We start from the raw sequence: 23,558 nt of genomic DNA, 5'->3' as shown, positions 1-23,558 counted from the left end.
GAGACATTACTTGTAAATGGGACCTTTCTACTTCAACACATGGTTCCTTTCAGATACTTCCAGAGTTGTGTGAGAAAGCCAGAAAATCCAACGATAAGAAATAAACTACTGCTAGAAATTTCCTGTCACTGATGTATGTTATCACAGTGTACTTTTGGATAGATAATTTTTTTTAAAAAACATGTGGATAATGTATTTTACACACAATTTTTATTCATTTATACATTCATTCACCTGGAGGAAACACGGGGAGAACATGCCAACTCCGTGCATAGACCTAAGGCGGGAATTGAACCCTATGCCTGGAGGTGCAAGGCCACAGTGCTAACCACTATGAGTTTTATGAGCTGAGGTTAAAATAGAATTTTTTTAGACTTTGTAGTGCCTTTCTGTTCAAGTCAAGTCAAGACAAGTAGGAAAAAAACAGTCCCTTAAGATGTCTAAAAGCCTGCTAGCTCAGTGTGTTTTTCTTGTTGTTTAATCAATTTGTTGGCCAGTAATGAGTGATACCACAACACAAACAAGCTTAATTAATTCAGTTTGCAATCATACAGAGGCTATTAATATATCCAATACTCTTGCACAATCATATCATCATTAAAACAGGGAGCTAATCTAAAACACACAGCAAGGATGTGTAGATTGCCTAATATAAGACATAAAATGTAGTGCATAAAATGCCAACAGAACAAAATAAAAAGTTGCAGAAATCAGTGACTGCATGGTTTTTACTTTAGTTGATGGCTGATGTGTATAAAGCTAATAATCAAATGAGGAATTATTCGTTAATTATAGCATAAATGACTAGATTATAAACAAAGAGTCAGGCAAGTGGCTTTCGTTGGAAATAGAACTTACACTCTTTATTATTTAATTCAATGTCTATTAATTTTGATTACAATGCAATAGCCAGATCATGTGTGAGAATGATTGCTTATGCTCCCAAAACGGCTCTTTCATAATTTGAGTCTTGGAATATGCCTGAACCTCAGGGAAGAAAGAGTAGGCCATTCATTACATTTAGGTGATCAGCTTCATTTTATTGCCATATAACATTGCTGAGCCTAGACCTGAGCAACTGAAGCAACCACAGATCATAACACTGCCTCCAGAGGCTTGTACAGTGGGAACTATGCATGATGTGCATCGCTTCATGTGCTTCCCCTCTTACACTGATGCACTCATTGTTCTGTAACAGGGTCAATTTAAACTCAACAGACCATGTGACCTTTTTCCATTGCTACAAGGTCCAATCTTTATGTTTCCTAGCAAATTAAAATCTTTTTTTTTTTTTCGATTAGCCTCTCTAACAATTTTTATTAGAAGATTGATCAAGCATACAGTATGCATTATATAAAAAAATGATAACCTAAAGGATTTCCAGAAGTGTAATCAAAAAGGACAAAATAAAAAAAGGGAAAAAAGGACAAAATAAAAAAAGCTAATTTATATATTAACAACAGCCCCATCCAAAGCTGTTTTTTTTTTCAAGTTGTTTTTTTTTTTATGACGCATCTTTAACACATTTTTGTTGATGATTCACCACAATCCTTTATGGTTTTAATAATGTGCTGGACTAATTCCAGTCATGTTTGCTTTTGCTTGATTCAGGCCAACAATTTGACCTCTGAAATGACAACATTTTGGCAGGTAGTGTGTATACAATTTACAAGAGAAGTAAGTACACACCTGGGCAATATCCCTTAATTGTCAAATAATTTAAAAAAATCTAACCTCTTAATAGTTGAATTTTCCTTTTTTGACAAGTAAAATTTTACACGCCCCAAATTAGAAACAAATTATAAAAGTCAGTACACCAGTGACATGAAACACAAATTCTAAAACCTGTGATTATTAAAAAAATAATTGGACATACCTGTAATTAGCTTAATTGCATGAACATGGTTATAAAATTAACACCATGCACATTCTCAAATTGGAATGCGTGTCTATCTGTACAGTATGTCTGCTGTACATGGACAAGAAATGGCAGAGGAACTAAAACATTGATTATCTGATTATCACATAAAAACTGTTTGTGAAAAAGAGTTTTGTGACAGCTTAGACAGTGCAAAGGACAATGCTTTACGTCAAGCTTGATGGATGGTGTGCATAAAAAAAAGTAATGCTTGATCTTCAGCACAAAACTGAAACAAAACAAAACAACCAGTGTGCAGAAACTTAGCATAACCTGTATAACTGCTGGAATGAAGATATAGCAAATTGAAAAAATGCCTCTAAAGAATGTGGCAGAACATCTCTGCAGGCATTTGTGGAGAGCTAATACTAGTATTATGGAGGACGGGGTGTGTCTTTAAGAATAAAGGTAGACGGACAGGTATTAAAAAAATAAAGATTTTAATTTTAGTAATGAAGGTTGTACTATACTTTTTATTTACTGAGGTTCTACTGTGGGGCCTGTATATTAAATATAGTAAACCTAATCAGTTTTACCTGAGAGTAGATACTCTACTGTTCATCTTAGAAGTAATTAAAATCCTGTAAGATGTTAAAACAGTAAGACATTTTTTTAATTGAATACACATGAAGGAGTACCTGCAGGAAACTCACTATGCACGGAGAGAGCATACAAACTCCATGCACAAAGAGGCTGTACATACATACATACTGTATATAGATTTTGCATTCATGTGTATATGTGTGAAGATAGATAGATAGATAGATAGATACTTTATTGATCCCAAAATCCAGTATATAACCATATAATAAGCATATATTGAAGAACCATAACAAATCAAAACATACCACGTAATTTCTTTTGAACATTTAAAAAAATGAATCAAATTAATCAAATCTGCATGGTTCAATGCTCCTAAACGGGAGTTTCAAAAGAATCGATTCAGTAAATGCCTAGTACGTTGACCATCACTGCTCTCGCGCTTCTGAATGATCTATAGGGCGGGAGAGTTTACATCATCCATCTTTCACGCACGCCCCTAAACGTTGCCACATTGTTTGTGTGTATATTGAGATTCAGGAAACCAAGCTTTTTCTTTTTCTTTAAACCTCAAGGACTTTCTCTGGAAGGTAAGTCGTGATAAACAGGACGTGGTTTTGGTTATCTTGCTAGCTGTGTAGGTAGTTTGTGACTTCAGGATCTAGCTCATGGTTCCTCTTAGAAACGTGGCTAATGCTAAGCTTTAGCTACTACCGGCTAATTTGTTTGAGCTGGAACGGATTACCATATGTAGACGGATAAAATGTAGTTTGGACATCATTTAGAAAGGTTTTTCACCTTGTACACGATAAGTTTGAGCTGTTGTGTTATATTATGTGTAGGTAGTGTGCAGGAAGTCGATTAGTGTCGGTAATTACACCTGAACAGTACAGACGTGAATGTTCATGCAGTATGAAGGCAGGCTGGTTTTGTTAGACCGCCAGATTAACTTACTTTCCCTGTTTTTAGCCGTGGAGGCGAGAGATAACACAGACCGTGATTTATCTACTCAACCTCTGGTTATATTTAAACCAAGCCAAACTTTTTTTTAGTAGTGGAGTCATTCTGCTTATTTCTAGAGTGATGATGCTGGTTGTGTATCTGCAGGTGTGCTGGGCATATTTAACTATGCAAATCATATAGAAGAATAGAGAAAAGGGGGAGGAAAAATATTTGTGTAACTTATTGCTGGCATTTGGACAAAATACTGAACAGAAATGAGCAGATGTATGTAGTGAGTTGTGTAGCTTCCTTTAGGGAAGTGCCCAATCAGGATTTTTCTCTGTGGGAATTTAGATAACGTTTTTCTCACCATTCTCATTTTTTTTCCACCTGCACATTTATTTATTTAACTAAAGTTTGAAAAAAATGTTTAAATAAAAGTGCTTTCTTCGCATGATTTTACAAATGTTGTAAAAAAAAAGTCACTTTTCCGTATTTTAAGATTGTTAAAGTAAATAACTTGAATATAAACAATCTTATATACATATATAAAACAGAAATTCAGTTTGTTTTGTCAGTTTGCCCAGGTAAGAGTAGGCAGCGACAACAACTTTTATGCCATATTGTGAGTGTGTCACAGGTGTTCCTCAGTGGGCAGAGGCGTCTATGGCGAAAACTGGTATGTCAGGGTGAGCTTATAGCTTCTGAAATCCTTGATTATTCAAATTTGAAGCAGCATGAGGAGCGGCAACGAGTTGACCGCACCCTCCATTTACAGGTAAGGGTAGGCCCAGCCGTCAGGACCTGCTCGTGGGCGGAGCTGAAGGGGAAAACTCTTGTACGCGGGCTGAGACGCAGGTAGCCTCTAGTAATAATTTAAAAAAGACTTATAATAACACCTGTGCTTTTTGGACACTCATCCAACTACAATACTTCATTATCGCATGCATTCGTTTTTATCATCATTATTTTAAGCAGTATTAGCTACATGTCAGTTTGTTAGGTAGTATGAAATTAAATACGTAGTCAATGATAGGCTGGTACTGTCGCTCGTCTTGCCTCAGGACAGTTATATATTTTTTGGTGCCCATATCTGTAAGGACCTAAAGTGGACAGAACACACAATACAGCTGGTTAACACATCCAAGAAGAGAATGTATTTCCTAAGGAGACTTAGGAAGTTTGGCATGCCACCACAGATACTGCAGGACTTCTACAGATGCACTGTGAAGAGCGTGTTGACCTACTGCATTGCTGTGTGGTTTGGGAACAGCACAGTGCATGACAGAAGGGCAATTCAGAGGGTGTTGAGGCTAGCCCAGAAAATCATATCCATCCAATCCAATTACCCCATTAACACATTTTCTCATTCTCATGAAGTCTGGTACACAGTACCAGCAGGAACAACTAGTCTCCGGGACAGTCTGTATCCACAGGCCATCAGGCTGATAAACTGTTGTCACCCACTACTACTTCCACAGATGTAACATGCCTACCCAAATGTACCCTGAACGTTGTAATTTTTAATTGTTTACTTGTACCACAGTGTTCTAGTATTACCGTATTATGGGTTGTTTACACTGTAAGTTTAAAATTTTATTCTTTTTTGTTTTGTTTCTTATTTATATTTATCTCCTACTGTAATTTTATTGTTCACTGCCCTTCTCCCACCTTGTTCTCGAGAGGCTAAGACAAAATAAGAAATCTTGAATCTTGGTTGGCTGGAAGTGAGTGAGCAAGCGTCGTAATATTGGCCGCTTGCTAATATTGGAACACCGTTAATGAGGAAGCAGGATGAGGGAAGTGTTACACTGTGTGAGTGTGACTATTAAGTGTAACTGATATAGCAATCTGGGATTTTTTTAAAATAAATAAGCAAATCCGGGATTTTTTAAAATTATTAATCATGCCCTAATGTAAACTGTATAAAATTATGTTGTGCTTTCATTACAAACTCATAATAATAATGTAGAGGGGAAAAAAAGAAGTCACATTAAGACCAGACTTACCCTGGCGGTTATTATTGAAAAACTTTTGATCAACTACTTGAACAACCTGTTTGATAAAAAAAGTGGATATACATAGATGTATCTCATGTTGACAAGTTGAACTGTTAAAAGTATTGTTTTATTGCACAATTCTGTCACACTGAGGATTTTGTCATTAGCTTGGAATAGATTTGGGTAGAACATTTAAAATCTGTTAGCTGAATGCAAAACATTGAATTTGGTCTTTTTTTTAAGGCATTATGGATTCAGCTGGGCATCATTTTATATTTTTTCAGTATGTAATGCTTCACTGAATGTTTATTTATTTGTTTTTGAGCAGTTAAGTTCAGAGACTTGTTTACTTTAGGAGTGTAAAGTTTTATGATGCTGAAAAATCATTTACAAAATGGTGTTTGGATGGACTCATCCTGTTCACCAATAGACATTAGGGATTTGTTGTAAAGTACAGTTCACATTTTCTTCATACCTGCTAAGCTTATCTTAAAGCAGTGTTGCTACAGTAGATCTGTAACCAGTTAATCCCATAAACAGTAGCATAGTTTTTTTTTTAATGTTTATTAAGGTATGTCTTTTTTTAAAAAAAAACGTCTCCTTTTTACAGAATTCCTAGTTGAACTGTTTTTTTTTTTGTTTTTTTTTTACAGAATGATGTGATGACACATGACGAGCCATAAATGAGACTCATGAAGTGATCCTGATTTCGTCATCTGGCACCACCCCCTCATCATTCTTCCCTTCTCCGTCCTTTTTTTGCTTCTCTGTCCTTTACAGATTGCATTCAGAGTGAAGTCATGGCTAAAGAAGTAGACACTGTTTCCACCAACTCCATGCGTCTGAAGCAGGAGATCTCGCTGTTACATGGAGTTTGTCTCATTGTGGGCAATATGATTGGGTCAGGGATTTTCGTATCACCAAAGGGTGTGCTGCAGTACACTGGCTCCTACGGCTTCTCGTTGGTGGTTTGGGCCATCGGTGGCATCTTCTCTGTATTTGGAGCCCTCTGTTATGCTGAGCTCGGCACCACGATACGCAAATCAGGTGCCAGCTATGCCTACATCCTGGAAGCATTTGGTGGCTTCCTGGCATTTATTCGGCTGTGGACCTCATTGTTGATTGTGGAGCCAGCATGCCAGGCGGTCATTGCTCTTACTTTTTCCACTTACCTCGTGCAGCCGTTCTATCCAACCTGCCTAGCTCCTTATAATGCCGTCCGACTTATTGCAGCGCTCATCATCGGTAAGTTTAATCATTTACAAAACTTGCTGGAATTTTTTCTAAGCCTATTTACAGTGTAATAAATTAGAGTACAAGATTATGGTAGATTTATACTGCTAAATGCTGCTCCAGGGAAACTCCCCATGCTGCACCTTGGTTGGGATTTAGATGAAAATCGCAGTCACAGTCACAGCAGGAGAAATGCATCAACTTAGTTAACAGTACCGCAAGTGCCATGTCAGAAAAATATATATGGATCTGGATTTTTTTCTTTTTTTCTTTTTTTTCCCTTCTTTTTTAAAATTATATTTTTTTTGTAGTATCTTTTGGTCTTTCTTAATCTTAAATAATTATTTCACAGCAAATATGTTAGTCACTATTGTTTATTTTATTTACTATTGTAAATATGCACAGTTGTTATTCAGAAAAGGAGTGTATTACAAACATGCACACTTGTGTGTCCAAACATTGTTCACACATGCACAGTGTCCTGTTTTAGTGTTTGTATATGTATGTTGTTATTTATCCAAGGTGTTGTTTTTTTATTTTACCTGAGTTGTTTCTTGAGGTGTTTCTTGAGGTTTTTGTCTGTTTACTTTATCTAATACCTTTTGTAGGCTACAGACAGTTTTGCTTCCTAAAACCTCTGCACATAAGACCAAACTACTGTAGGAGTCGATCCTGTACATGAATACATTCTTCTTTTTTTGTACAGTTATCTAGGGTTTTTAAATTATTTAAATGTAACATCTAATATGTTTAATTTTTAGTTGGCATTTTGCGTCTTGGCCAGTTAAGATATTAATGGCAGGACAGTGACTGTTTGTAATTCCTTTCATTGTGTTTGTGTTAGTGTTAACTCTGCAATGCAGAATTCCATTAATGTTAACCTTTTATGTAAGCCATATATCTGATGCCAAACCTTTCCTTTAAACAGAATGAGAGTGAAAGGTGGTGGTTAAATTTTACATTCTGAACATGCCTCCTCTTAAACCCCATTAGCGCCATATATAAAGTAAAGTGTTTTTTATAAGAATGTCTTTTATAATGCATATAATGTAAACCTATTTAGTAAAATGGATGCATCTTTAATCTGAAATCTTTTAACACATCCCTAAAAGATTTTTTAAAGAAACAAGAAATAGTTCAGCCTGTTTCGGACTGGTAAATATGCATATTGCGTACTACACCTAGAAGAGTGTAAATATAATTGGGTGCTATATACTGTATATATTAGTATATTTCCTAAATTATGATGACTAACTCGTTTAAATCCTCTAATTTGCTTTTGTGTTAATAGTGGAAATTTTGTTTAAACTGTATAAATTCATACCTTAGTGACAAAACCAGCTGTCAATAGTAATTAATACACAACTGTATATAGAAAGCATGTGGTACATTTACACAGGGTTGCAAAGCTATTGTAAAGTAAAAGGATTATGCAGCAGTTTTTTTGTTGTTGTTTTTCTTTACTAATGACTAAAGAGAAAACAATTTGGTCATTCTATGCCGCTGATGAGTCTTTGAGGAATTTTCTCTTAGTGGTTAATGAACAAGCCTGATTGTTTTTGTTGTTGTTGTGGTATCTGCTTTCAGTTTGCGCATGAAAAAAGCCATCATTGCTTCGAAGGTATCACAATCTCTTACACTGTTTATCTGTTTTACATGTGACCACTAACAGTCTTTTGAAGTTGGCTTATGTACTTCTGTATCCGTGCAAATATCGTTTATCTTCCATCACCTGAAGCTTTTCTAGCACTAGTAATGGTTTAGAGCACCTTGCTCAAATCATTAATCTACAGGGTTGCAATTACTGCTAACATGGTTCTAGATGCACATGTCCACTCATCTGCACTAACACAACAGTGATTACGACTCATTTAAGTTACAATAATTACATATTACAATAATTTTCAATGAAATTGTTCAGCAATAAGAGTCATGAGACTAAATTTTTAGGTTCTAGATGTTTACTGGGTGCTTTCAGGGGAACCAAGAAAGAAAATGAAGATAACTTGTAATTTACATACAGGCTAATGTTAGCAATCTTACATAAACACCAATAATACTTATTATTAACAAATGCAATAACATTTATTGTAATTAGTATTTATGTAGCAACCTGTCAAGATAACAGTGACATAACTTTTATGGTTGGTTGCTTAGATAACAGGCTGGCTGCCAACTGCTAGTTTTACTAACACAGCACCAACAAGGAAACTTCATGTTCAGATTTTTTTTGTCCAGCATTTTAAAAATGGTATTAACTATAAGATTTTACTATCATATTATTATCTTATAACACATGAATAAAAGCTGGACAAATAAGTACAGAATTTACATGTAGAATTTCTGGATACTTAGATGCTAGATCGACATGAGCAGACTTGGTGACTTACATTCATTGGCTTTACATGAAAAGTCTTGTCCTAAAAAACAAACTGCTTATTATTAGGAGAGTGTTAGTTAACTTTTTTTTTTTCTGATTTTGCTCTCCGTCTCTGCAGCTCTGCTGACCTTTGTGAACTGTATGAAGGTGAAATGGGGGGCCATCCTGCAGGTCATCTCCACGGTTGCAAAAGTGATGGCTCTAATTGTTATCATCATTGCTGGTTTGATCATCCTGGCCCAAGGTAGTTTAAAATTAATGAAATAAAAAAAAAATTAAATTAATGCAAATGAATGAACATTAAATGAAAATTGTCAAGTTTCATTAAATGTCTTTTCCCACCAACATGAATATTGTGATTTGTAGGTACTTGCTTCAATTACACTCATACTGTTGTTAATGAGGATATCTTTGTGTACAATGTGTACCAAGGAACAGCTAATAGTAGGCTTGTTCCAGTTTTCTATAGATGGGTGTTCAGTATGTGTGTCATGTTACAGGTAAGACAAAGAATTTTGAAGACTCATTTAAGGACTCTAATCTGAATCCTGGAGACATGGCTCTCGCTCTGTATGCTGCACTGTATTCATACTCTGGCTGGGACACTCTGAACTTCATTACTGAGGAGATCAAAAACCCAGAAAGGTTAGAACATTCATTAACCCTGAATTGGTGAAATAAAAAAAGGATTTTCACAGCTGAGAGAATAACTGGCTTTTTTTTCATATTATTCTTTGCTAGAAACTTACCCCTGTCTATAGCCATCTCTATGCCCATTGTCACGGTTATCTACCTCATGACCAACGTGGCCTATTACGCAGTCTTGGATGCAGAGACAGTGCTGCAGAGTGAAGCAGTGGCTGTGGTGAGTGTTGCCTGCAGTTTATATGCAATACTACTACAGATAACCACAATTAAACACTCAGAAATTTATTTGCTTAGTCCTTTAATGCAGTGATTCATGTAACTATATGTAGCATATGTGCAATAACCACAAAGAAAGATTTTGACGCTTCCTTGGGGTGAAGTGAAGTGTTTGTTGCATGTTTTTAAAAAGAGGATGGAAGCAAGAAAAGTTGGAGGAAACTTATGAGGACCTAACCAATTAAGGATCTAATTAAGGAAGACCCAGAGAGAACGTGAAACACTCTACACAGATGCATATTAAGATACATTCAATTTGGCACATAACTAAACAAATCCTACTTCTGAATGGAGGAATAGTTTGACAAATCTGCATTACCAACCAAACGTTTGGAAACACCTTCTAATTTAGTGGTCTTTTCTCATTTTTATATATTATAAAACAATACTGATGGCAAAATATTTTACTTTAAAAAGGTGGTGTTGAGATGTGTGTGCTACTCTTGCTCTGTAAATGCATAAAGGTCTTTAATCTAAGGTGCTGTTTGGTAATCTAATTGGTGGTTTAAATAGTTTTTTTTTTTTTTTTTAGTTTTGGTCTTATTTACCATTTTTGCGGAAATCTATTTCAGAGCAGCTGAACTTTGTGTCTTGAAATAACAATTGACTGTTGTTACTTAAATTCCATTTCCTAGTGTTAAGATCTCCAGAATTGTTCTAGAATGTAGAAAATAAACCACAAAAACAACATTAAATTGGAAGGTCTGGTCAGACTTTTGACTGGCACTGCATACTAGCTTTCTGTTTAAGTGTCAGTTGTGTCAACTGAAATAAGAAAAAATGTACGTCTTTTCTGCCACACAAGTTAATTGTCCATTTAGACAGATTTTTGTCTTACAAAACCTGATCAAATGAACACACCCAAATCTCACATGTGTACACACGCAGGCACACACACACACAAACAAACAAAAACTATTCTTGTTATTTTACCTCCTGGTTCCAGGAAGTCACAAAATAGCTCCTAACTGCCAGTATCTGGTTAGGGTAATTCAGATCATGCGATTTTCATCTGCCGTTTCACTGATCCTGTTAAGCAAAGGAAACCTCAGGCAGCATACTCTCTTGAGACTCCGATATTATTCCACAACAGGAGATGAGCTGCTCTGTTGCCTTGTAATGACCATGTGGCACTAAAATAAAGGCAATTAGCCTATCTTCTTCTTTTTGGTTTTGTTGTGCTGCTAAACATTTTAAAGACATATTAAGCTGAAATTCTTCTGTAATGCAAAAGCTAATAATAATAATAATAATAATAATAATGAGGCAAAACAGATACACGCAGTTATGGTTACATTATGTCATAGTTTTTTAAAATAAATGTCAGGTAAGTGTCTCTAAATTTGGTGAAGTTGAAGGATTGGTGTGAAAACTGTGTGTGGTGTCTGTGTGCAGACGTTTGCTGACAGTGTCCTTGGCTATGCACGCTGGCTGATTCCACTTTCTGTGGCCATCTCCTGCTACGGTGGTCTCAACTCCTCCATCATTGCTGCCTCCAGGTTAGTCGCTTATAACAGAAGCATGTGTACAGCAACCTCCTGCACCTGAAGAATGATTGCATAACCACACTGTATCTCCTACTATGGTTTAATAATCCTTGTGAATCTCCTGCATCTCCTCAAGAAATGGCTAAGGTTTCTTAGTTAAATTATTATGATTTTTTTGGAGGTGTGACAGTTCTATAACTGGGAGCTACTGTAATTTTATTTTTCAGCATTATAATTTTTTTCCTCTTCAGGTTATTCTTTGTTGGATCTAGGGAGGGTCATTTGCCCAATGTCCTTTCCATGATCCATGTAAAGCGTTACACACCAATCCCAGCTTTGCTGTTTAATGTAAGCATCAAAAGATTCTATATATAATTTTTTATGTGTCAATAATAATTCACAAGCATGTAAATTTTTTAACCGAGATATGTGTTTTTCTTTAGGGTGGCATGAGCTTGCTTTACCTGTTTGTTCGAGATGTTTTCCAGCTAATTAATTATTTTAGCTTTAATTACTGGCTGTTCATTGGCCTGTCCATTGCAAGTCAGATCTACCTGCGCATAAAGGCTCCTGATATGCCTCGACCAATAAAAGTAAATACTCCCTCTGTCTTTTGAATTTACTACGTGTTTAATAGACTGTTACTTTACAACACTGTGTGTGTGTGTGTGTGTGCGTGTTTAGCTTAGCCTGTTCTTTCCTATAGTGTACTGCTTGTGTAGCGTGTTTCTGGTGGTCGTGCCGCTCTACAGTGACACTATAAACTCTCTGGTGGGCATTGGGGTGGCTCTCTCTGGAGCTCCATTCTACTTCCTCTTTGTGCACCTGCCTTCCAGCTCCAGGCCTGCTATCTTGAGTAAAATGTTTGGTAAGTTTTGCAGCAAGGTTTGAACAAGATGAATTTAATATAAGGTTTTGGTGTTGCATTATGTTTAATCAGATTCTAGTTTTCTTGCTTATTGCAACTGGGATAAAAATCACATAATACCACAAACAGTAATAATGTTCAGTTGCAAGTAAATGTTCTATTCAGATCTTGTTAATATGATGTGAATTTAGCATGGTTGTAATATTGACCTTAACATATAACTAGAACATTGGGCTTTACAAAGCCTCATGCAAAATGTCATTTCCAGTGTCATCTTTGGTCATGCCTTCTGTAGAAAAGCACTTTTGAGTATAAATTCTTTAACTTAATGTACCCATTTGAACTTACCGAACTCTTGGTGTATTTACAGATTATTATTTTTTTTTTGTATTTTGTTATTTTGTATTTTGTAATTAATGTATTGCTGATACAGGTTTTATATAGATAAGTAATTTATGTGTACAAGTTGACAAGTATGTTCCTATGTGCTTATGATAAAAACATGTCTTAAAAGATAACAGCTTTTTTTAAGGATAAACTTTGTAGCAGAAAAGTTGTGGTTTTCCTGCTACTTATTAAGTAATACAAATCCATATGTCTGTGTGTGACCACTAAATCTGCTGTAATTACAAAGCAGTTCTTTAATTCCTCCCCTTTAAGCCATGGTATTGTTAATTAGAATAATATTCAGTACTTATCCTAAAAACATTTTTTAAACTAATCTCTCTCTCTTTCCACATTTAGATAAGATCTCACTGTTTACTCAGAAGTTGTGTTTCTGCTGTTTAGCGGATCCAGACCTAGACCTCGACAATCCAACCGAAACGGGCAAATCAGAATGATCAGGACCTGAAAACAGAAACTGAAAGCTTTCCATTTGTACTCCAGCAAAATCAAGAGACCAACATTTGGGAAATTTTAACCAGAACTGCATTTTTATACATTTTTATTTTTATTGTTATTATCTTTGTATTTAATATATTTTGTTTATATAATGCAAGTCTGGATATTTTAAGACAGTTTCACAAAGTATAAGGTGTTTATAGAAGTTATTACGGAGACCATGTTGATGTCCAGTTTTTATGTGTAAAATGATTTAGCTGTAGCATTTTTTTCTATGCCTTTTTTGTCTATTTTGCTACAGTGATCAGACAGAGACTTTAAGATGAGCTGCATACCCCCCACCCCCCTTTTTCCTCTCTTCCTTCCCCTTAGATAAAAGGAATGTCACTGGGATGTTAGCGACAGGTACTTTGGGTGCTGTGAGTCTTGAATGCCCTTGATCCTGTCAGCAGTTTACTAATGTATATTTAAAAAACATATCAGTTCATCTGGCAGTAGTGTTGGTGTTTTGGCTGATGCATGTATGGCTTGTGTTTGTGTGTTTCTTTTTTTGAAAAACAGCAAAGGAAACATTATGGTGAGACTGGATAGGATCGTTTCCCCCTTATACAGACTTTTTTTTTTTTTTTTTTAAGTTTCATTGTGGCCTCATATACCAATATAGATTATGGCTCACAACTTGAAGCTTATTTCAATATTTGTCAATGTTTTATTACATGTTTTATTGCACACGTTAAATGTTTTTAGGTGTGTAGATCATACTTTTTCTTTTTTTTTAACATTCAGTTACTTTTGAACTTATGCACACAATGGGCAATTAGTTATTTTTATAGCAGTTTAGGATTTTTTTTTTTTTTTTTCAGATGTTCAGGTTTCATGCCGGAATCATTTCCCACTCTAAGTGTCTATTGGATAAAGCACAGAAATTGTGTCTTACAGTTATTTTTTTCCTAAGCTGCTTTCAAAGACAAGGACAGGAATAAGCAGAGTTTATGTCCAGGCCGGGAAAATGCACATAGATACATGAAGTTAGGAAAACTAGAAATATCTAATGCAATATTTTAAGTCATAGATTCTGTAAGTGAATTTTACCACATTATGATAATTATAGAAAGTCACTGTATTGCACAAGGATACATTAATAGCTCTTGTGCTGATTTCAGGACAAAGCAGTCTAGTCTCAGGCTAAATCACAAGCTGTTTTATTGGTTGCACTTGAAATTAATGTACTTAGCCAAAGCTGAAGACTAGGGTTCTGTTCTTAAAAAAAAACAGGTTTCGTTACGATCTATTGCATAATATAATAGGACATAGGGTTTTGTGATTATTAAAGGTGGGGTGGCTTTTTTTTTCAACCTTAATCTATGTTTTATTCTGTTTAACCTCCAAACACACTTGAACCAAATAATTGTAAATTCAGAGGTTTTATGAAATGTTACTGGTTTACTTTGTTGTTTGTTCAGTTTTTAGTACAGACCTCAGCAAATTAGATTTTCCTCATTTTAACATCATAGGAATATTTTTAATTTCAGGAGACATTAGGGAGAGATGTCCTGTTTTACATGTGTTTTCACGTGTATTTTATTCATGTATGTTTGTAATGTTGTTACATTGTTACAGAATATATATGTATATTGTATACATGTGTGAAGTAACATTGTTTTGTTTACAGTACAAATGCTTAAGGTTCTTGAAAAATGGACAGGTGGGTGTGGGTGTTTCAAGTATTACCTCTGTATGCTTGTCTTGTTTATAAGAATTTAGCATCTATGCATTGAGTTGTTGCTCCCTGTATCCTTCTATGCCTGATTTTTCTTTTGTTGCACCAAATAAAAAGGTGGTGTTATAAAATAAAGTAAAAAAATAAACAATAATGCAACTGTGTGCAATGAACAGGATCAAACTCTTGAGGGTGCTTTTGTTCAGCCTAATGACTGTCATTGACTTAATATGAAAAAAGTGTCTTAAATGCCTCATTTGTTTGGCCTTATCTGTTTACTGTACTTTTTATTGGGTAATCTGTATTCACTACTTTTTCTGGCTTTTAATATTGAGATGAGTTTGGAGAGCTTCACCAAGATATTTTGCTAGTTTTTAAGCAAAGACTTGTGCAAGTTATTTCACTGTGTGTTTCCATCTTCCTTACTGGCCGTGAATAGGCACTCCTCGCTAAGCCGAGGCAGCCTGTGGTTCACTGAGCCATATGGGGAGTTTGTTTGCCCTGACTCATGCATAAAATATAAAGCTGAGGTAACACAAACAGACCCAAGGATACAAGAGACAGCAACCAGAGCCATTAAAAAGAGTCCAGCTCTGAAGAAGCTTCTCCATTTTTCCACCATTAAAACAAGGACGTGCAGGTCCCAGAGGTTGTCCAGTTATGCCTGCAGCCATAAGCTCAACTTGACGAAGTAAAACCGTTAAGGCAGACGTTACCTGGATGAGTTCCTGTGGGCGACCGCTGGCACGAGGCCATGGAACTGCCTCGGCGGCTACGTTGGATCCACAACCGGCCCTGGAGGGCACGGGCCCATCGCAGGGAGTTCAGCAGTGAGTGAGAAAGAGAAAACCTGGTTAAAAAGCTTGCTTTAATTTCTGTTCATTTTCTATAATGAGCAGAAGAGAGATGATGATGGTCAACACTTCATGAACTAATAGGCTGTTAATCAACAGCACATCGGTCTAATGTGTTTGTGTTGTCAGCCTTAATATAGACATGATCTTTATAGTAAGTTGTGCAGGCTACTTTCTGAATCATGATTTATACTTTGTATATAGTACAAGCCTTTTATGAGATGAGCATGAAAATATGGCTTTGCATGTTGCTCAGACTGATCCAGGCAGTGTGTTGATTGGCTGCCGGCCACCTTTGATGTGATGAAATGACTCTGTCTGTTCCACGTCATCCAGGTTTGTCATAGCCAATCAGACGGGGGAATTCAACTAGTCCTGTTAATGCCAGAAATTAATGCCTCCTGGAGCACACGGGAAATTGACCTGTGCTACACATTGACTGTTGCTAAACCAGTAGGTTCACTGACTGAGTATCTAATATGTTGCACATTTACCTGTGATCTAATCGTGTCGATCCCAGCTAAAAAATCTATTTGTAATTCCTCTTCTGCATACGTTGAGAATTGCAATTACAGCATTAACAAAGCTTCCTCTTTCCCATAACCATGCTGAACCTCTGTGTTACAACTACTAGTGGACTTGTAAAAATGTGTGGCAACTCTGTTCCGGTCCTAGACGAGGAAACACATTGTGCAGGCCTGTCACAAATAATGCGGTCAGATCTATGGCAAAACAATGTGTAATTGAAATTTATTCATTTTAATTATTCATTATAACTGCTTGATCTTGATCAGTGTAGCAGTGGAGCCAGAGGGCCTATACAGTACTAGAAGAAGTGAGGTGGAATATACCCTGGATATACCCTTCATTTATTCAGGGGAATAGCCAGCATGTTTTGGGAGGAAATCGGAGAACTCACTAGGGTGTAGGGAGAACATGCAAAACACTTCACAGACTGTAACCTGAGCTCAGAATTGAACCAGAGACATTGGAGCTTCAAGACTGCCATACTACCTAATTCACCACTGTCTCACCTATCATGAAATAATTGTATGATAGAACGATTCTAGGTTCAGAAACACATTTAAAAATGATAAACGTCTTTTACGTAGACTGTGCAGGCACCAAAGCCTGTTCCTGTGGTGCGTCGAAAAAGCCAGTCAACAAATCACTGGTATCCAGAAATAAATTTTTTTGCAGTGCCAGTGTGTTTAAGTAATGCTAATACTTATTGATTTGGCATTTGGAACCACAGGCAGCACAATGAGGAAGTGATCATTTTATATTTTGGTATACCTACCAGGACAGTTTGGAACTTGGACTTTTGTCTCCCATAAGGAAAAACAGATATGTGAGCTTAAAGAGGTCCAGGAAAGACAACACATCCAGTAGGTGTCCACCTTGAATCATGTTTTCAGTGCATGTGCAGTGTGTGGTGATGGACATGTTATCGCTGCTTTTTTAAAGATCCACTTGAGCCGTACTTTATCCACACCAAAATGTATTTGAGTGGAGAACAAGATTATTAGATAAAACAAAAAATGACCCGTATGCTTGCTTTCTTAATTCATCTCTTAGCCTGTGCCTACTCAAAGCCCTTATACATCAGTGTGAAGCTGCTATGGACACAAACAAGTGTGTGAATTTAATCAGCAGTGTATTAGGTGGGACATGAAATGCTAATTATGCCTTAGCACTGCAGCATCTTTTAACTCGCATGTCAAACTGAATCGCAGTCTGTATTTTCACAATCCTCCCACTCAGTGATGAAATCCTGTTTTACATGTGACAGAAAAGATTAAGCTGGATCTCATCAGCAGAATTTAAACCAGTCACTGACAGCAGAGGCTTCGCAAATCCCTGAGCATGGATAATTTGTTTTGGTCCTTCCATATACCCCGTAGCTGCTGATCAGAGAATGCTTACTTTGAATCGTCAGCCAATTACCTTAAGTCTAATGTAAAACAGTTGCTTACCATATGCTTTTTATTCCACAATGTTGTGGTATTTTATGGGTACTTAGTCGTCATTTGGAATGAATTATTGACCTAGTTTGCTGTTCGGGATTTCTATGTTTGCTTAAGTTGTGCAATGTTTGCAATGCATTTACAGCGCCTCTTTTGACATACTCATTTTCAATGGTTGATACCATCAGTTGTACATCTGCTGTACAGACACAAAGGGTTAGATTTTTTTTTGTGTGTATAAAGGAAGCATAAAGGCCTTTACAGTGAATCCCACACTACCCATATAAAAATAATTGTTGAAGGATAAAGCAACACACATGCTTGGGAGCTTATTTCATTTCAAAACCTTTCTTCATCTTGGTGACTGGTGGATCCGGGTTGTCTGCCTCACAGATGTAGGGGAGAGCTGAACAAAAGGCAGTGTGGGTTTGATTCTCCCAGCATAAGGTGAGTGAGGCATGTGGCTAAATATTTCAATTCTTTTCTGTCTTATCCACTAACCATGTAACCGCCATGAGTTCCTTTGATAAGATAGGATTATTAGAGCTCACAGCTTCCTTCTGTTTAAAAAAAAATAAAAAATGCAGTGTGACTTTGAACTTCACTTTCCTCCCATGTGGTGACTGGGAGATCAAAATGGTTTATTTTATAAGTCCATCCTCAGAGAAATGCCTAATTTGAGTGATTTGGTAGAAATTGATTACCACCTCAGTTGAAGGCCATGATAAAAGATCAATCACTGTACCACTGTGAACAGGTGACAGACTCAACAATGCCTGGTCTGTCTGGTCTGATCACACAGAAAAGCCAATGCTGGCCATGATAGAAAGGCACCAGGACACCCAGTGCATGCACGAGGCCTGGCAGGCAAAAAGCCCAAATATGCCAACCCAAACTCCTCAGGTTCAAATTCAACTGAGCGCTCATGGGATGCCGCAGACAAAAAAAGTATTGTGTGCCAGACACCAAAACACCCCACCAGAGGACTTGTGGAGTCATGCCCTGCCCCAGCAACACAAGGGGAAGCTACACAAGACTGGGCTTAATATTGTAATGTTATGTTATGTAACCATACTGGCAGCAGGTGGGTGGAATGGTGGTGCATTAATTAGCAACACAGCTTCTTCATATCCAGTTTGATCCTGAGCACGGTGGACTCTGTATGTGGAATTTCCTCTGCATGATCTTCTGCATAGATTTCCCCCAGGATCTTTGTTTTTTCTTCTACCTCCACAAAGTTGAACTGTCAGTAAACTGCTTCAAGGTTTGCTTTAATGTGTATATGGAATTATACTTTTGGCCACCCTAATATTTTTTAAATTAAGCAAAAGAATTGTAAAGATAATGGAAAGTAATTTGCAAGAAAATGAATTATAATAGGAAAAAATATAATCACTTGGTACAGATGATGTAGGGAGTCAGATGACGAGGTATATGACATAACAATATGATAGAAAAACAAGCATAATTGGAGAATTCCTTGGGAAAAGTTTGCCTATAATGGGTAAATAATTTGGTAAGGAGGAAAAAAAAGAACTAAGGGAGGAGATAAGGTGTGCATCCTGCTTACTTCATCCAGAACTGTGACTCATAGAGTCCTGAGACGTTCTTTGGTTCTTTTGACTAGAGATACAGCTTTTGTTTAATATTTTATAATTAGGTAAAATTAACAAGTGGAAAACAAAAAATCTCCCAGAATAATAATGAATTCAACTAATCATAGTCAGTAACAGCTGTAGCTTTGTTTGCAATCCTGCGAAATGATGAAGCAGGTCTTTGGATCTCCAGATCTGTTTTGCTTCACCTAACCCTTTATTAAAGTCTGACAGGGGAGGAAAAGGTGCTATTCTTAGCTGGCAATGTGCCTTGTCTGTCTGCAATCAGTCAGCAGCTCATTAGTGCTCCAATCAGTGCGGCGATTGCATTGCATCCTGAAACAGCAGGGAGGCTGCAGCTGTCCTCCCACAGACCTAGTGTTTGTTCTGCCGAAAGTTCAGCTGCGTCCAGGAACTATATAAAAAATTGACCTAATAAAATGTTTTATATATTTTTTTTTATTTTTTAAGTATAGTATTTAGCTGAATGTACAGTACTTTACGGTACAGTATATGGACACAGCAGTGCTGTTTATTTTCTCAGGAATGTCCACTAGGTGGCTTCACTGCAGTTCTCAGTAAGGGAGAGCTTACAGTACACAAGTCTCAGAAATTTTACTTAATCTTTTAACACATTGCCAGAATTGTACTATCCAATAAATAACCAAATAAATAAAAATTGTGTGAGCTTGTAACAGTTTTTTTTTTATTTTTTATGCTTAATTCTGGTTGTAGCTTTGTTGTTTATGTAATACCACATGAAACACATCTTGCCCAGCTCTAGTTTGAAAAGAAATCACACAAAATGTAAAAACTCAATATCATCTGTAAAATCTGAAATAATTAAGTATTAATATAACAGTTGCTGACAGCTGAAATGCAAAGGGAGGCACACGGCGCAGTGATGGAGGGAAATGTTTTGCAATGAACAGTTGCACATCAACTTCATGGAAAATGAGGACAGCTTTTGCAATGCTAGTTATTTAAATGTTTTCTTCATTTCTGAGACTTGCAGATGTGACACACCCTGTGGGAACTTCTGCGGATGGATGATAAAATCTGAATTAGGGTCACAAAGCGAAACATTTCCACTGGAGGCATGAGTGTAGTTAAAACCAAGATCTCTTACAGATCATTGTTAATATCAGGGAATATTTCTTTTAGAAGAAATTATGCATTTCTTCTCAGAACATTATCTTTCTTACCCGCATGGGTGTTCTCTGGTAACTCTTGGATTTAAACTTCTGATACCTAAACCGTAAACCACTGAATGTGAGAACAAATCTAGATTGAGGTTACAACAAGATTTCCTCCATGTTCTATATCTTTCCATCTCCCTCTCTCTCTAAATTCAACAGGCTTTGCAGGCAGAACATCTTCCCACTCCATGGCAACACGCCTCTCTCGTGCTAAAGCCGGACCGTGAGCACAGCACAGGGGAGAGAAGAGAACTGAAGTGTGCCATAATGCCTACTTCAACATTCCAGTGTTCTTTTCCTCTTATTTCCTTTTACTACTCCTCTCTTTCCTTTATTAACAAAAAGAAGCCAAAGGAAAACCACCTGCTTCAGACGTTTTAAAAAATAACCCAGCCGGGATATTTTCAGCACTTCTTGGAGACTTTCTGTCAAAGCCATAATGTAGTGACGGTTTTGACATGTAGCCCTAATTACCAAGATACAGCTTTTTACAAGTAAACCATGAACTGAGAACAAAGCCTCTATATTACAACAGTTTCTTTTTAGATATTCTGATGTACTTTGAACGCATTCATCATATTGACACTAAGCCTCAGTGCAGGAAAAAAGATTTCTTTGAAACAGCAGATCTGCAGCATGCTGCTTTTGATTGCCTGCATCTAGCACAAGCAGCACAGCAGTTTGCCATCTTTTTAAGACACATGGCAACACAAATAGTGGCATGTGACAATGAAAGCCTTGTTATCATGTTTATTGCATCTGTGTAATGTGTTTAAGTCTCAGGATCTTTGGCGAACATCTGCAGTGCAGCCCGTCAACAGGCACATTCTTGATGTTCACTTCATTATTAAAGGAATATTCTATAGTAGATGGCTTTGCTTTCAACCACCATTTTATATCATGTATAAAAGTCACCCAAGTCAAGAACATTCAAATGATTTTCTGCGCCAAATAAAATCATAAAAAAATCTTTATTTGAAATTTGCAATAGATGTGTAAGGGCAGTTGTTGAATTTTAGTAAATGAACATAAAAAAAAAAAAATAATTACAAATTTTTTTTTTTTTTTTTACAACTGCTATAAATACAGGACAGACGTTAGCTGTTATAGCTGTTAATGCTATAAACAATCATTTGGTTACTTAACATTTGGTAATGTGTGTTGGTTAGGCAGGCAGCACAATGGCTTACTGGCTGCTTAGTGGGTTTCCTTCAGGTACTCCGGTTTCTTTCCAAACACTTAAGCTAATTGGTGTTCTTAGATATACTGTAAATTGTGAGGTCACCAGATCTCAAACACAGGAAATTTTTGGAGCAACGTACTGGACATGCTGGACAGTGCTGTCCACCAGCATCATTAAAACCTCATCTTTGGGAATATCTTATCTAGATGATGTTACACTATCTTTGTTGTTTTGGCTTACAGTATGATGCCATTTTATGTTATTTCTTTCCTCCATAGACTTAAGCTGGTTTTCTGTTCTTTTATCTCAGTTCTGTACAGGCAAACATGCCATAATTCTTGTCTAGGGTAATTGCACATACTCAAAAGATGTTGTATGTAAATATTATATAGAAAAAGCTTGAAGTGTTCCTTTAATGTGTTTTAATCAGTGTTAGATGCATTAGATGAGTGTAGCTGTGCAGGGCAAAAGGGTCATGGACAACTGAGAATTTGGGACGAGTCAACAGTGATAATTAAACTCACTCTGTTAACGGAATGTGGTATTTAGAAGACAAACTGTGTTTTAGCAGTCGGCGTCTGAGCAGACAGCAGTGAGCTGGCTCTTTGTCTCTGTATCTGCTCTGAGAAAAGTCACAAGTGAGTCACGCCAGCCAGGACTTTCAAATAATGTCGATTCTCAGGAACAGCCTGCAGGACAGCATGGTGCAAAACAACACAGCAGCGTTAAAGCTCATGCTCATAAATCAAAAAGAGAACAAGTGAGAGACTGGAAATAGTAATTTGATCTCTGTGTGTTGCAGAAAAATCAGACTGCATAGCAAATAAAGATTAGTAGGCCTTTGTAAAAAAGCTATAAAACCCATAATAGCAGTCATTTGTTTCATATATCACCCTATCCAACCACAGAGCTGATGTCCCGCCCAGATACGCAAGCGTGAAACATGACACAGCAATAGGCAAGGGGTCTCACACTTTTTAATCTATATGCAGTTCCCTTGTGACTGAGGACACTATGCTTTTCTTTGGACCCCTGCGTCCTTTGGAAAGAGGTCTCATTGAGGGCCTTTGGGCAATGCCAGACTGCCATGGTTGGCTGTTCTGAATGCGTAGGCGTGAAAGCCATTCGTGGGAAGACCTATTCTCATGCAGATCAACTGGAGAGAGGCCCTTGTCTAATTTTGAGCTGCATATAAGGAATCACTGCACACTAGGGTAGAAACCCGCTAGTTTGTAGACGGCATGTTCATAATGTGCTTAGCACATATTCAGGATGAGAGAAGAATATTATAATATGCAATGTTTCTTAAAGCAGTGCTTGCAGCAAGATAAATCGCATGTTTCTATTAATGCGCTGATTCTATTATATTTTTATTTCTACAGCAAGAGATAATTCAGAAACAAATTTAAAATGTGTTGATAAGATGAAGTATTCTGTAAGAAGTGGTTTTGTTATCAGGTTTTTGTACTTCCTCTGTGTCTTGACAATTTTTTTACTCAAATACTAATAATATTAGTAAATTGTTATTATATAAAAGTAATAAAACACTTCAAGAGATACTGTTATAGGAAAAAATTAATTTCCTCAAAGTAACAATAACTTCACTTTGCATTTGAAATCGGCACCTCCAGTACAATTCCCGGCTCAAGCATGGAGTTTTCATGTTCTCTACTGTATGTCCTTCGGGTGCTCTGGTTTTCTCTCACATTCCGAAGACATACATGGTGTGCCCTGCCTCGTGCCCTAAGTCTCCTGAGATAGGCTGCAGGCCCCTTGGGACCCAGTATGCAGGATATAGTGGTATAAAGAGTGACAGCATGCCTTGTGTCTGCTATTTGCCCCAATAAAGCCTGCTGTTTATAACTAGATTTAAATGAAAAAAAAAATTTCTTCAATCTAATTGAA

General features: G+C 36.8%; 1 protein-coding gene across 3 annotated transcripts; it reads left to right on the top strand.

Annotated features, from left to right (window-relative positions):
* The first annotated feature begins 2,902 nt into the window (after positions 1-2,902).
* On the top strand, positions 2,903-15,038 carry si:dkeyp-120h9.1 (Y+L amino acid transporter 2-like). Of its 3 annotated transcripts, none has more exons than XM_053492502.1 (10): positions 2,903-3,048; positions 6,054-6,645; positions 9,132-9,257; positions 9,514-9,658; positions 9,755-9,878; positions 11,333-11,436; positions 11,676-11,772; positions 11,868-12,017; positions 12,109-12,292; positions 13,037-15,038. In XM_053492502.1, exons 2-10 carry the CDS (start codon positions 6,201-6,203, stop codon positions 13,132-13,134), a joined length of 1,473 nt encoding a protein of 490 aa, XP_053348477.1. In that variant the 5' UTR covers positions 2,903-3,048; positions 6,054-6,200; the 3' UTR covers positions 13,135-15,038. The 3 variants fall into 3 exon arrangements, with proteins under 3 accessions (XP_053348477.1, XP_053348479.1, XP_053348480.1); XM_053492504.1 differs by lacking the exon at positions 2,903-3,048 and adding an exon at positions 4,178-4,258; XM_053492505.1 differs by lacking the exon at positions 2,903-3,048 and adding an exon at positions 8,221-8,254 and having other exon boundaries at positions 6,468-6,645.
* Positions 15,039-23,558: the final 8,520 nt, after the last annotated feature.

This window comes from Clarias gariepinus, chromosome 3 (assembly GCF_024256425.1).
Source record: "Clarias gariepinus isolate MV-2021 ecotype Netherlands chromosome 3, CGAR_prim_01v2, whole genome shotgun sequence".
Taxonomy (NCBI): domain Eukaryota; kingdom Metazoa; phylum Chordata; class Actinopteri; order Siluriformes; family Clariidae; genus Clarias; species Clarias gariepinus.
Note: the sequence above shows the minus strand (reverse complement) of the source record. Positions and strands in the feature narration are given on the sequence as shown.

Excerpts from the sequence above, each read along its gene's own strand:
- si:dkeyp-120h9.1 (XM_053492502.1), top strand. The coding sequence starts at position 6,201 with ATGGCTAAAGAAGTAGACACTGTTTCCACCAACTCCATGCGTCTGAAG. Across the intron at positions 9,258-9,513 it reads TTTGATCATCCTGGCCCAAG|GTAAGACAAAGAATTTTGAA; the intron begins GTAGTTTAAAAT and ends GTCATGTTACAG. Across the intron at positions 9,879-11,332 it reads AGAGTGAAGCAGTGGCTGTG|ACGTTTGCTGACAGTGTCCT; the intron begins GTGAGTGTTGCC and ends GTCTGTGTGCAG.